Source organism: Phyllobates terribilis, unplaced genomic scaffold, assembly GCF_046119375.1.
Source record: "Phyllobates terribilis strain yellow unplaced genomic scaffold, ASM4611937v1 Scaffold_1__5_contigs__length_1240528914, whole genome shotgun sequence".
Taxonomy (NCBI): domain Eukaryota; kingdom Metazoa; phylum Chordata; class Amphibia; order Anura; family Dendrobatidae; genus Phyllobates; species Phyllobates terribilis.
In genome coordinates this window covers 771,939,999-771,954,634 of record NW_027362761.1, presented here as the reverse complement: position 1 = coordinate 771,954,634, position 14,636 = coordinate 771,939,999, and the positions used below count along the sequence as shown (strand labels likewise).

Below are 14,636 nucleotides of genomic sequence, written 5' to 3'. Positions count from 1 at the left end.
CATGAGTGCACAGTCGAACGGGTGGTCCTGTTTATGGGGGTGATGTTGAGATGGCATTTAAAGTGTATTTTTTTATTGATGGACACCTGATATCCCTGCCGATCAGCAGGAAGTTCTCGGATGATGCCATAACACAGCAGCTCCATCATTTCTGTTGTGCCCATGGCTAGGTACAGTTGTGCTCAGAAGTTTACATACCCCGGCAGAATTTTTCATTTCTTGGCCTTGTTTCAGAGAACATGAATGATAACAAAAAAACTTTTTCTCTACTCATGGTTATTGGTTGGGTGAAGCCATTTATTGTCAAACTACTGTGTTTTCTCTTTTTAAATCTTAATGTCAACCCAAAACATCCAAATGACCCTGATCAAAAGTTCACATACCCCAGTTCTTAATATCGTCTATTGCCCCCTCTAACATCAATGACAGCTTGAAGTCTTTTGTGGTTGTTGTGGATGAGGTTCTTTATTTTCTCAGATGGTAAAACGACCTATTCTTCTTGGCAAAAAGCCTCCAGTTCCTGTAAATTCCTGGGCTGTCTAGCATGAACTGCGCTCTTGAGATCTCCCCAGAGTGGCTCAATGATATTGAGGTCAGGAGACTGAAATGGCCACTCCAGAACCTTCACTTTGTTCTGCTGTAGTTAATGACAAGTCGACTTGGCCTTGTGTTTTGGATCGTTGTCATGTTGGAACGTCCAAGTACGTCCCATGCGCAGCTTCCGGGCTGATGAGTGCAAATTTGCCTCCAGTATTTGCTGATAACATGCTGCATTCATCTTTCCTTCAACTTTTACTAAGTTTCCTGTGCCTTTGTAGCTCACACATCCCCAAAACATCAGTGCTTTACAGTAGGAATGGTGTTCCTTTCATCATAGGCCTTGTTGACTTCTTTCCAAATGTAACGTTTATGGTTGTGGCCAAAAAGTTCAATTTTGGTCTCATTACTCCAAATTACCTTGTTCCAGAAGTTTTGAGGCTTGTCTCTGTGCTGTTTGGCGTATTGTAGGCGAGATACTTTGTGGCATTTGCGCAGTAATGGCTTTCTTCTGGCGACTCGACCATACAGCCCATTTTTCTTCAAGTGTTTCCTTATTGTGCATCTTGAAACAGCCACACTGCTAGTTTTCAGAGAGTCCTGAATTTCAGCTGATGTTATTTGTGGGTTTTTCTTTGCATCACGAACAATTTTCTTGGCAGTTGTGGCCGAAATTTTTGTTGGTCTACCTGACCGAGGTTTGGTTTTTATAGAGCCCTTGCTTTTCCATTTATTAATCACAGTTTGAACGCTGCAGACTGGCATTATCAATTTCTTGGATATTTTTTTGTATCCCTTTCCTGTGTTATAAAGTTCAACTAACTTTTCCCGTAGATCGTTGACAAAGCTTTTGCTTTCCCCATGACTCACAATCCAGAAATGTCAGTGGCTAGATGAAAGATGCAAGAGTCTGTCTGGATCCCAGAAACTCACTCAGCTTTTATGCACACACACTGATTACAAGCAAACAGGTCACAGGTGAGGATATTACCTTTAGTAGCCATTCAAACCCATTTGTGTCAAATTCTGTGCATGTTATCAGACCAAAATCACCAGGGTATGTGAACTTTTGATCAGGGTCATTTAGATGTTTTTGGTTGTCATTAAAATTTAAAAAGAGAAAACACAGTAGTTTGACAATAAATGGCTTCACCCAACCAATAACTATGAGTGGAGAAAAAGTTTTTTTGTTATCATTCATATTCTCTGACACAAGGCCAAGAAAGGAAAAATTCTGACGGGGTATGTAAAGTTTTGAGCACAACAGCACTTCAAATGAATAGGGGATGGATCTGTAGTATCCGGCCAAGGCCACTATAGTTTTGATGGGGATGCTATATTCTGGCAGCATCCAAGAACTTCTGTCTGCAGCCGATACAGGTAACAGCTGACCGGCGGGGTGCCAAGTGTTGCACCCCCCAACGATCAGATACTGATGGCCTATCCTAAAGATAGGCCATCAATAAAAAAGTAGTGGCCAACCTCTTTAAGTAAATAAAATAAAAAGTGTAAATTTATATTGACAGATAAAGAAATATCTGTTCATGCCAGCTGTTCTTCTGTTGCAAGGGTTAACTAGACCCACATTCCAACGCAGAAGAATGAGGCATAACAGGAATCTCAAACAATTCCTCACAAAACTTTACCCAGTGACTCATGGTAACAATTAACTTTTGTGTTTACAAGTAGATACAAGGACATCACTATTTTCAAAGTTTCTAAGTACATGTAAAAGTGTCTACACTTAAGCGATATCTGGTGGTGCCAACTTATAGAAAGCTTTATCAAGCACGGGTTGGCTGCATTCTTTATGTGCAATACACATTACGATCAAGGTTATTTTTATTTTTTTCTTGTTTGTGCCACATTTTAGTGCTTTTATGGTAGCTTTAAAGAATTTTAGCGGACATCTTGATGGCTTGTGTCACGTTCACATTGATAAATGGAGATCTTATTAGTACATGAGTGAAAAGGTTTAGATATAAAAATGTAGATCAATTAATAAATGAGGAGGAGGTCATGATATTAAGAGAAGTTCCCCAGTACATGGTTAATCTGCTTGAGATCTGCAAATAAAATGAAATGGCATTTTGGCACAGTTTTCTTTGAAAGTTTTATGCATTTTACCTTACACAATAAATAATAAAGAAAATGATAATATTTTTTTAAAAAATCCATATAATTGGATCTGAATTTAAGCTGTTTCAGCTTGAAAAGTATCATATGTTATTCTTTTAGCTAGTTCATTTTTTTCACCTATTTTTGAAAATTCATTTATTATTATTTTATTAGTGCTATCATATTCCACAGTGCTTTACAGACATCACCATCACTGTCCCCAATGGGGCTCACAATCTACATTCCCTATCAGTATGTCTTTAGAGTGTGGAAGGAAACTGGAGAACCCGGAGGAAACCCACGCGAACACAGGGAGAAAATACAAACTCCTTGTAGATGTTGTCCTTGGTGGGATTTGAATCTAAGACTCCAGCGCTGCAAAGCAACAGTGCTAACCACTGAGCCACTGGGCATTTCTTATGAGGTTTATTATTATATTGTATCACCTATAGTTTTTTTTTGTAGTCTTTCCAAGAAATTGTATTTAAATTAGTACCTTAAGTTGTTGCATTGTAAATATTTGAATGGGGATTTCTCATTGAATATTAACCCCTTCACCACCTTGTGATGTTCTGTTTTTGTGCTTTTGTTTTTTGATCTCCTTCCTCCCAGAGCCATAACTTTTTTTTTATTTTTCAGTCTATATAGCCGTATGAGAGCTTGTTTTTTGCAGGACGAGTTGTACTTTTGAATGATAGCATTGATTTTACTATATAGTGTACTGGAAAATGGGAAAAAATTCCAAGTGTGGTGAAATTGCAAAAAAGTGCAATTCCACAATAGTTTTTTTCATTTACCAGGTTCACTAAATACTAAAACTGACCCTTCAATATGATTCTACAGGTCAGTATTAGTACGCAGATACCAGACCTGTATAGGTTCTTTTTTATTTAAGTGGTGAAAAAAAATCCAAAGTTTGTAAGGAAAAAAAATGTCGCCATTTTCCCAGCGTCTCCATTTTTTGGGATCTGGGGCTGGGTGAGGGCTTATGTTTTGTGCCCCGAGCTGACGTTTTTACTGATACCATTTTACGATGTTTTGATCACCTGTTATTGTATTTTATTGCAATGTTGCTGCGACCAAAAAAACTTAATTCTGCCATTTTGATTTTTCCTCTCATTATGCCGTTTACTGATTGGATTAATTCTTTTTATATTTTAATAGAGCGTGTGTTTCTGAAAGCAGCGATACCAAATATGTGTATTTTTTTTTTAATTATTTTATTTTGAACGGGGCAAAAGAGGGATGATTTGAACTTTTATGTTTTTTCATTTTTTAAAATATTTTTTAAAACATTCTTTTTTTACTTTTTACTTGCGTCAATACTCCCCTTAGGAGACTTGAAGCTGAGATCATCTGATCGCCTGTGCTATTGGGCCTGCATTCATGGGAGATCAGATCATGATCAGATCAGTTGTCATATGCAGGGAAAGATGCGGGCTCAGCGCCGGAGCCCGCATCAAATGCAAGGACATGACCTTGGACGTATTTATACGTCATAAGCAGCTAACAGTCTATTCAGTAGGACTATCAGCTGTGTATCAGTCTATACTGTATACAGTACAATACATATATATTTTTTTTATTTATTTATATATATATATATATATATATATATCTGTACATTCAAGTTCTCAATTACTAAACCAGTAACATTCTTCCATTTGCTCTGAAAAATCTAGACGATATGTAGTGCAGTATAGCTATCACATTAGAAGTATACCAATGCAATTTGTATATGTTCCAGGTTACCATTACCCTAGATGCCGCTTTTATCTGGTCTAGGAGCTGCTGGCATCTCTTCTCATTGAATCATTATCCTGCATGCTGTACATAGCTTGAATCTTTGTTCAAGACCTGCTGACCTCACGTTACAATAACAGAAAAAACACAAAGTGCCTGTAAAAGACAAGGATGTAGAACTTAGTTTCATTCCCAGTTCCAAGGAAAACAATGTTTCCCACATTCCTATTCAGAGAGCCGCAGCACTGAAACTGAGCTAATTTGCATACATTTTTTCCATGGAACACTGTCTAACCGATAAGACTCCCTATACTAAATGATGGTCTATGCAAGGAGAAACAGTACACACATAGGATATTCATAATATGAAAAGGACATAAACATGTACTAAACTGAGCGGTAAATTACAGTTGAACCTAGCTTGAATTATTCTAGTATCAAGACAGGTTCAGTCGTAAGGAATTTGGAAATTCTTGCAAGTTATTCTCAGAATGTTTTCTACTTGTAAAGGCTAATCATGCAATTCCTTATGTACATTAAAAATTAAGGCTTTGCTATAAACTACTATAATTATTTGCCAGCATAAAGGTGTGCAACTATTTATACACAAAAATGTAAAAAATCATCGCCCTTAATAATATTGTACACCTATATAACATGTCACTAACAGAATGGCTAATTTTCATATTTCACACTCATTTCAGCATAGAGTACAAAAGTGAAGAATAAAAATCAAACCCTGACATAAATGAAGAGAATGAAATCAAGTGCAGAAATGAGAAGATGCACTGGTATGTAGCAAATAGGAAAAATATAGGAAGGAAATAGTAAATATCTGAACAAACAACGCTTTAAAAAGGATATGCTACATCCTGTATATGGTGAATGGGAACAATTACACAGGCTTTTCAATTTATGGGTGCCATTTTTTTCACATAACAATGGGGAATTAATAAGATGAATGAATAGGTATATACACAGTCATATACAATGCCCATACCCTAAGCTACATTGTAAATATTCATTGAAGTTCTGTAAATGAGGATTATTAAAATAATCTTTCAGCAATATTGAGGTACGGTCACATGGGATAGAACGCCCACGAATTTATAACAAATCTTCAGCTAAACACATGTTAAATGAGGATGTTGATGTAGATGTTGGGTAGAATTTGAGCAAATAAGCCCTGAAAATCAGTGGTATTTTCATCTGGGTTTGACATACAGTACCCTAAAATTGTATCTCCCTTCTAAATACTTTTCTTCTCTATCTCATTTTACATTTCTGGTTAAACCAGTTACTGTTACACAAAATAACTTTCACACAAGCCTTCCAGCAATGTACTTTCACCAACAATTCAGTATGTGATACACCTTCCTTATTGGGAAGCCAAATGTGTCTCAAAGTAATAAAAGTCTATATCCTTATTGTTATATGGATTACACATGAGTTTGCGACCTTAAAAGGGATATTCTCAAGTTTGGAAGTTATCCCACATCCATGGGATAGAGAAAAATGTCCTGATTGATTGGACCCTGACTGCTCGGACCCCCACAGATTATTTATGACAACTGGCTCTGAACAGCCTTGTGTGAATGGAGTGGTGATTAATCATGATCACCTCCACTCCATTCATTCTTATGGGACTCTCATTAAAGGGATTATCTTGGAGTATCAGGCAGGTAGCTGCTAACTACCTGACTGATCAGACAGTCACTGATCTCTGCCTGCTCATTGCGGTCACAGACCTGTCCTGCTGACTATTCTACAGTTCCACTGACATCATGTCGACAGAGCAGCTGCTTCTCTTCCAGTCTACTCTGTTGATGAGGCATGACTGCCGGTGTCATTCTGATTTACAACTGGCTTCCCGCTGCTTAACTGTGGAAAGCCGGCTGTCAATCAGCATGATGAGGGCAGTCACGCCATGTTGACAAAGCAGCACAGAAGAGGAAGAGTTGCTCTGTTGACATGAAGCAGCAGAATCGCTGGTAGGAGCGGTCCGTGACTGCTCTGAGCTGGCCCCAAGAAGAACAAGCAGGTAGTTAGCAACTACAGGCCTGTTAGATCTTATGCCCATAGTCAAAAATAAATTAGTCCCGGAAAATCCTTTTAAGAAGAAATGGAGCAGCAGTGTGCATGATCAACCATCGCTCCATTCACATGGGGATCTTCAGAGTCTCAATTCTCAGCCTTGAAGTGAGACACAGCAGTTGGATCCCCATCAATCTGGAAGTTATCGCCTATCGCATAGGGGATAACTTTCCAAACCTGAGAATCTCATTAATAGCCTGATTGCTTTATCATATTGTAATTTAAAAAAATAGCTGGCGCTTAGGGGCAGCCATCTTGTTCTCTCTCTTGATCAAGAGGGAGTGTAATTGATTGTGGCAGATATTAAAGACGTTGTCCACTACTTTCACATTGATGCCCTATTCATTGTGCTATATTATTTCCGAGACTGGTCTGCGGATGGATCCCGAGAATGTGTCTGCCGTCTTAAAGTGGCCCCGACCGGAGGGGTTGAAGGCGATTCAGCGATTCCTGTCGTACCAGCCTACTTACCTACCCGGACCACCCGTCAGCCTTCCTGCCGTGCTCATCCGCTGTAACGGTCAGCTCCTGTCATCTGACCTGTGGGAGTCACCTGCTCTCAAACAAGGTTGGTCCCAGAGTGGCACCTGGTCCACCTGCCCAGTCCCTCCCTGGTTCACGGAGTCGACTGAGCTGCCGTGTGACCTGGGTCGGTCCGAGTAGGCACTTAGTTACGCCCCTCTGGTCCCTCCTTGCACTGCAGCACAGAGGTTCCACCACCAGGACCCGTAACACCAGCCACTACAACCTGACGGCCAAGCACCGCAGGTAAGCACTTCCGGCTGGTGGCCGCCGCCACCGATAACAGCTGATCGGCAGGAGTGCCGCGTGCGGGACCCTGGCCGATCATACTTTGATGCCCTATCCTACGAATAGGGCATCAATGTGAAAGTAGTGGACAACTTCTTTAATATCTGCCACAAGCAATTACACTCCCTCTTGATCAAGAGAGAGCACAAGGTGGCTGCCCCTAAGCGCCAGCTATTTTTTTAAATTACAATATGACGGATAGGGCATCAATGTGAAAGTAGTGGACAACCCCGTTAATACACACCACCTGCGTTTACAATGAATATGAATGATTACTCCAGATATCCCCCAGAAAAGTACATATATACAGTATATATACAGTACAGACCAAAAGTTTGGACACACCTTCTCATTTAAAGATTTTTCTGTATTTTCATGACTATGATAATTGTACATTCACACTGAAGGCATAAAAACTATGAATTAACACATGTGGAATTATATACTTAACAAAAAAGTGTGAAACAACTGAAAATATGTCTTATATTCTAGGTTCTTCAAAGTAGCCACCTTTTGCTTTGATGACTGCTTTGCACACTCTTGGCATTCTCTTGATGAGCTTCAAGATGTAGTCACCGGAAATGGTTTTCACTTCACAGGTGTGCCCTGTCAGGTTTAATAAGTGGGATTTCTTGCCTTATAAATGGGGTTGGGACCATCAGTTGTGTTGTGCAGAAGTCTGGTGGATACACAGCTGATAGTCCTACTTAATAGACTGTTAGAATTTGTATTATGGCAAGAAAAAAGCAGCTAAGTAAAGAAAAATGAGTGGCTATCATTACTTTAAGAAATGAAGGTCAGTCAGTGCGAAAAATTGGGGAAACTTTGAAAGTGTCCCCAAGTGCAGTTGCAAAAACTATCAAGCGCTACAAAGAAACTGTCTCACATGAGGACCGCCCCAGGAAAGGAAGACCAAGAGTCACCTCTGCTTCTGGGGATAAGTTTATCTGAGTCACCAGTCTCAGAAATCGCAGGTTAACTGCAGTTCAGATTAGAGACCAGGTCAATGCCACACAGAGTTCTAGCAGCAGACACATCTCTTCAACAACTGTTAAGAGGAGACTTTGTGCAGCAGGCCTTCATGGTAAAATAGCTGCTAGGAAACCACTGCTAAGGACAGGCAACAAGCAGAAGAGACTTGTTTGGGCTAAAGAACACAAGGAATGGACATTAGACCAGTGGAAATCTGTGCTTTGGTCTGTTGAGTCCACATTTGAGATCTTTGGTTCCAACCACCGTGTCTTTGTGCGACGCAGAAAAGGTGAACGGATGGACTCTACATGCCTGGTTCCCACCGTGAAGCATGGAGGAGGAGGTGTGATGGTGTGGGGGTGCTTTGCTGGTGACACTGTTGGGGATTTATTCAAAATTGAGGGCATACTGAACCAGCATGGCTACCACAGTATCTTGCAGCGGCATGCTATTCCATCCGGTTTGCGTTTAGTTGGACCATCATTTATTTTTCAACAGAACAATGACTCCAAACACACCTCCAGGCTGTGTAAGGGCTATTTGAACAAGGAGGAGAGTGATGGGGTGCTACGCCAGATTACCTGGCCTCCACAGTCACCAGACCTGAACCCAATCGAGATGGTTTGGGGTGAGCTGGACCGCAGAGTGAAGGCAAAAGGGCCAACAAGTGCTAAGCATCTCTGGGAACTCCTTCAAGATTGTTGGAAGACCATTTCCGGTGACTACCTCTTGAAGCTCATCAAGAGAATGCCAAGAGGGTGCAAAGCAGTCATCAAAGCAAAAGGTGGCTACTTTGAAGAACCTAGAATATAAGACATATTTTCAGTTGTTTCACACTTTTTTGTTAAGTATAGAATTCCACATGTGTTAATTCATAGTTTTGATGCCTTCAGTGTGAATGTACAATTTTCATAGTCATTAAAATACAGAAAAATCTTTAAATGAGAAGGTGCGTCCAAACTTTTGGTCTGTACTGTATATAAAATTTAACATGGGATTTTTCATTCAAATGAACACGTAGCATGTATCAGATCTATTACATTCTACATTGGCTGTCATTCTATCTAATTATTCCTGTAAATAACTTTGAACAACCCTTTGCTAAATACGAGGTATTTACTTTTAACTGACTTCCTGTTTTTAGGTCATAATCGGCCCTTTATGAGTCACTTCCACAAACTAATAGGAAGTTTTTGTTTTTAGTGACTATTTTGTGAAGATGTTAGCAGCTTTGATGAATTGCTGTACATGTTAAATTTAAACTGCAGTAGCTGATAAAGATTATCAATCTAATAAATGAATGGTAACTTATTACTGTGGACAAATAATTAAAGGTAATATTTCATATATATTTTTTACCTTAAAAACAGCTGCAAAAATATTAAAAAAATCTTGTGCAAACAATGTTTTTGAGCATATGGAGTCTTAGAACCAATGTAGCTATTTCCTAATGTGGGAAGATACCTCTATTAAAATGTGAATTTGGTGTGAGTTTTAATGCCGTGGGTGTTATCCTATGTAAATGCCATTACTGTCCTGACAGTAAATGAATATTTTAACTTAAATTTGAGATTGTATGTTTTACTAGCAAAATAAACAGCAAAGATTTGGTGAAGTTAGAAAGAACTTGAAAGAAGAATATGAAGGTTGAAACATATACATATATCATTCAAGGATGTGTATGTTGTATATGCTACAGGTCATACTCATAAGTGTATTGAAGACAGGGGTTAATGGGTTTAACCTTGCCTTTATTGTTTTTAGGATAGACCTGAGTTGTCCACTGGAGACTTTTTTGTCTGGTATATTAAAGGTTAACATTTCTCCTTGTGGAGAGTGATATACGGGCTCTGGCATGTCAAGGTAAGGAGGTGCAATGCTCATCTGGGAAATTTAATATGCAAATTGCCTCTTCAGAGAAAAAGAGGACTTGAACTCTATACCGCCACCTGTTGGAAGCAGCAATCCTACAAGTCATATTAAAGGCGCTCTGTGTGCATTTAGCACTGTTATGATACATTGACTACCACTATTAGAAGAACACTTCATGGCACTGTTATGGGCTGAATCCTGTGAATATCATGAGCAGAGGTTCTGTAAATGTAGTTGGCAACAGGAGAAAAAAATAGAAATTTGGCTCATCTATCTCATATTTGTATTGACATATTGTACATGAAGGGAATGGTTGGTCAGTTTACAAGTGATTTGTGGACGTAATAGGCATTAGTTATCATGGCACCTGCCAGGGGTTGGGATATATTAGCAGCTATTGAACAGTCATTTCTTAGTTAAAAGCAGGAAAACTGGGCAAGTGTAAGGATCTGAGCAACATTGAGAAGGGTCAAATTGTGATGGCCAGATGAATGGGTCAGAGCATCTCCAAACAGAAGGTCATACATGGTGTTCCTGTGTAATCATGCAATAATAGTTATAATAATAGTAATAATCATGTCCAACCTTGATTAAAAACAACTGTGAGTTAAAAATTGTTAACTGCATGTTGTTAACATTCTATCTATATTAGCTCTTACCTTTTTTTGGCTTGTGACTTTTCTGTAATTTTTCACTCTGTTCGCATCTTGCTTCCCTCTCTTTCCACCGTCTTACTTGTTCTTCCCTCATCTTAAAGAACAAGATCTGTTTCTGTTCTTCACTAAGTTCTGCCAGAAGTTCTGGATCAATGTACATATCGGCTAATATTTGTTTAAGCATGGCTGCTGTCCCTTATGAACACTTCTTAAGTAGAAAATCCTTCAATGTTAATTCCAAGGGTTGTCTGTTATATTCCAGTGGATTCAATTAAAAATAGAGATGTTTCTCAGCAAAAGATAAAGACATGCGTGCATAGTATAGGACCCATGACACAGTGTTAATATAACATATTCATTCCTGAAAATAAAAAAAAAATTTATTACTACGTGATAACATTTTAAACAATAAAAATGAAAGGGATTGGGAAAAGTTTTGAAGTTAAAGAGAACCTGACAGCTATACATGCTGCTGAAACATGGGCAGCATGTGTCAGACACTGGCTGTATGATATCAGCCATGTAAGTCTGACTCATCTTTAGAAGACACTGGGACCAAGCCACTTGGGAGACTAGTTGGACAGGCTAGTCACCGACTGCTGCCAATGACTGACAAGTCTCTCCCTATATTCACATGCAGTGAGAGACCTGTCAGTCAAGGGGAATGGGCCGAGAGAAGCTGCTGGGGAACCAGTTGTCCTACTAGTGTCCCCGCAGCTCGGTCCCCAGCAGCGTTTAAAGTATATTTTTCTCTGAAATTTCATAGCTTTTCACAGTCAAACATACCTGAATGACATCATCTAGCCTAAACTGATACATGCTGCCCACAGATTGGTCAGCATGTGTTACGCTCACGCCCGGACTGACTGGCGTGAGCGTGGCTAGTGGTCCCACTGGACCACGAACCGAGGAGTGCCTGGAGGGGCGTGACTAGGGGCCTCGCCAGATCCGACCACAAACGCACGGCGGCTAAATTGACTCCGTGGTCCGAGGAGGGACGTGGGAGGTGGCCCAGGTGCTACTCCAGGTCAGACCCCGGTCACAGCTGTTGACCCACACCGGGAAATGCAGGAACGGGCAGGTTAGGCTGGTATGCAGACAGGTGGGTACTGGCAGGCACGGCTGGTATGCAGACAGGTGGGTAGTGGCAGGCCCGGCTGGTATGCAGACAGGTGGGTACTGGCAGGCACGGCTGGTATGCAGGCAGGCGGATACTGGAAGGCATGGTTGGTTAGGGACCAGTGCAGACTGGGGTACAGGAACAGAGCCGCAGGTGCGGTGGACAAGCAGAGCAGAGCCGCAGGCACAGAGCAGAGCAGAACCGCAGGCGCGGAGGACAAGCAGAGCAAAGCAGAACCGCAGGCGCAGAGGACAAGCGGAGCAGAGCAGAGCAGAACCGCAGGCGCGGAGGACAAGAGGAGCAGAGCCGAACCGCAGACGCGGAGGACTAGCGGAGCAAAGCAGAGCAGAACCGCAGGCGCGGAGGACAAGCGGAGCAGAGCTGAATACTCTATTTGGCTTTTTCCAGCAGTCCCATAGAGAATAGATGGAGTGGAAGGGCAGATGCTTGACCTCGGCTCCATTCAGATAGGGATCTTCAGAGCCCTGTACTTGGGATAATTTGGGATCCCATCAGTCAGAACCCCCAGCAATCATGAAGTTATCCCCTATCTTGAGATAGGCGTTAACTTCAAAACTTGGCACAAACCCTTTAAGAAATAATGTACCCTGAAATCATGGTGTTGTACCTGTTGTGTCTTATAAGATTATAGTGTACGAAATATAGAAATGTGTCAGGCATAAATCTGTAATGTAACGTGTCAAATTATGCTGAAAGACAATTTCTAGCAAGCTTTACTAGCTGAGCCACTCCTTTCCAGTGTACAGTGTTTGCTAGTAGGCAGAATGAAAGGCTAAAATTGACATTGGAAGAAAAAAGCATTCATAAAGCGGTAATCCTTAGACATGCTCTTTCCAAACCCTTTTACTCTGGATTATGGGCTGTGCGTATATAATTGCTGACCATTACAGATAAATATATCACAACATCACATCATATAACACAAAAAAGTACTATAGTTATAGCCATGAATAAACCCTCTCTTATTCCACTCATCGCTGCAACATATCAAAATAACTTTAATTATCAGGCAAAGAAACTAGGAAAGACCATTTGGTCGTATACTCATATAATGATACTATTATATCATGACTCATTGGAAGAACAGAAATCAAAAGACTTGAGAGTAATATGAATAATGAATACTTTATAATATGTAGCCAAGAGGAAATTTTGGAAAACTCAGAATATACCTGTGCCTAAAATACTAAGTAGAGTTTGTGACAGCTCGCATACAGACTTATTAACAGGATATATACGTTAGATTAGTTAATTATTTCTTGTTGGATATGATAATAATCTTATTTTTCTATCAGTTAATTTTTATGTCATATTATGTTTTTTTTTCTTTTTTGGGGTCAATAAAATTACAGATTTATTATACTTAATCTAGGATTTCTGGTTTCAATTCTGATTTTAATTTGATTTATTTCAGAAAAAAAATCTAACAGAAAGGCAGTAGGCAACCACTGCTCAAAAGCAGTTTTGTTTTTCCCTTGCTCTGGATCAACACATAAAACTATATAAAATACCATGAATATAAAACATTTCTGTCTTTTCTCACTCCACCTCTTTCTCAAATATATTGAAGAATACACTGAAAAATCTATCAAACATAAAACGGATTTTGATGGAGAAAAACTAAAAACGACACATAGAATACACCAAGATCTAAGTGAACAAAAGCAGCTTGTTCTCATTGATTGCATCATTTTCTGTGACCTTTCTGAAATGTATTCACGCCAATTTAGACCCATACTTGAACCCTAGATCAAACAGCTTCATAAGACGTAACTTAATAATAGCAACTTGAATTTTGTAATTGAATTGTCCAAAAAGTATACATAAACTATACTAATGCTATTACAGTTATCATATAGGCTATATAAATAAATAATGATGACCTGTTGTTTTTGAAGGACATACGACTTAGTGTGTAGTTTCACTATATGCACATAGTAATATACATTAAGTAGCTCCCAAATATATCAGATGTAGTAGCATTGTATATGGGAGTGTAAATATGCTTATCTCTGGAAGTAAGACTACACCGCATGCTACACAGTACATTGTACAATAATATACATAATATCTGCATAAAGGACTGCAGGTATCAAAACTTTTAAGCCAGGTTCACAAAATGCTGTTTTTGTTAGCCAAATCAAGAAGTGGATACATAAAATATAAATTAAATTAGTTGCTTTACCAAAATAGCCCTTTCTTTAAAAAAAACAAAGTGTGACTCAGGAAGCCCCAGGACCAGCTGATATCTGCCAAGGAAGCTTAAAAGGGTGTTCTCAAGTTTTAAAGTTATCCCCTATAAGGGGGATAACTTTAGGGATAACTTAAGGGATAACTTTCCACTCATTGGTGGTCTGACCACCATGCCACCCATCAATCCCGAGAACCAGGAATCTGAATAGCTGAATAGAGCGAAGGTAGATCATGCACACTGCCGCTCCATTCATTCTTAAAGGGAGCACCTGAGATTGCTGAGCACAGCGCTCGACTGATCTTTGGCGCTGCTATTAGAACATATTGAGCGGCAAGGCGCATGATCGACCTCCGCTCCATTTAGTTGGAGCTCTTTAGATGGGGGCCAGACTACCAGAGATCGGAAAGTTATCCCTTATCCTGTGAATAGGTGATAACTTTTAAACTTTAAATATCTATAGAGCTCCATGCACCCACCATATGCAAAAGATTATATTTTT

The 14,636-nt window shown here is 39.7% G+C and overlaps 1 protein-coding gene across 3 annotated transcripts in view; it reads right to left on the bottom strand.

The window, feature by feature from the left end:
- SH2D4A (SH2 domain containing 4A) overlaps nt 1-14,636 on the bottom strand; it is an 89,702-nt gene that overhangs the window by 68,437 nt on the left and 6,629 nt on the right. For 2 of the 3 annotated variants that reach the window (XM_073636974.1, XM_073636976.1), the window contains exon 2: nt 10,806-11,163. The exons of the other annotated variant lie outside the window; for it this stretch is intronic. In XM_073636974.1, coding sequence (XP_073493075.1) covers nt 10,806-10,986 — 181 coding nt within the window. In that variant the 5' untranslated portion in view covers nt 10,987-11,163. The remainder of the gene's footprint in view (nt 1-10,805; nt 11,164-14,636) is intronic. 3 annotated transcript variants of the gene reach the window in all.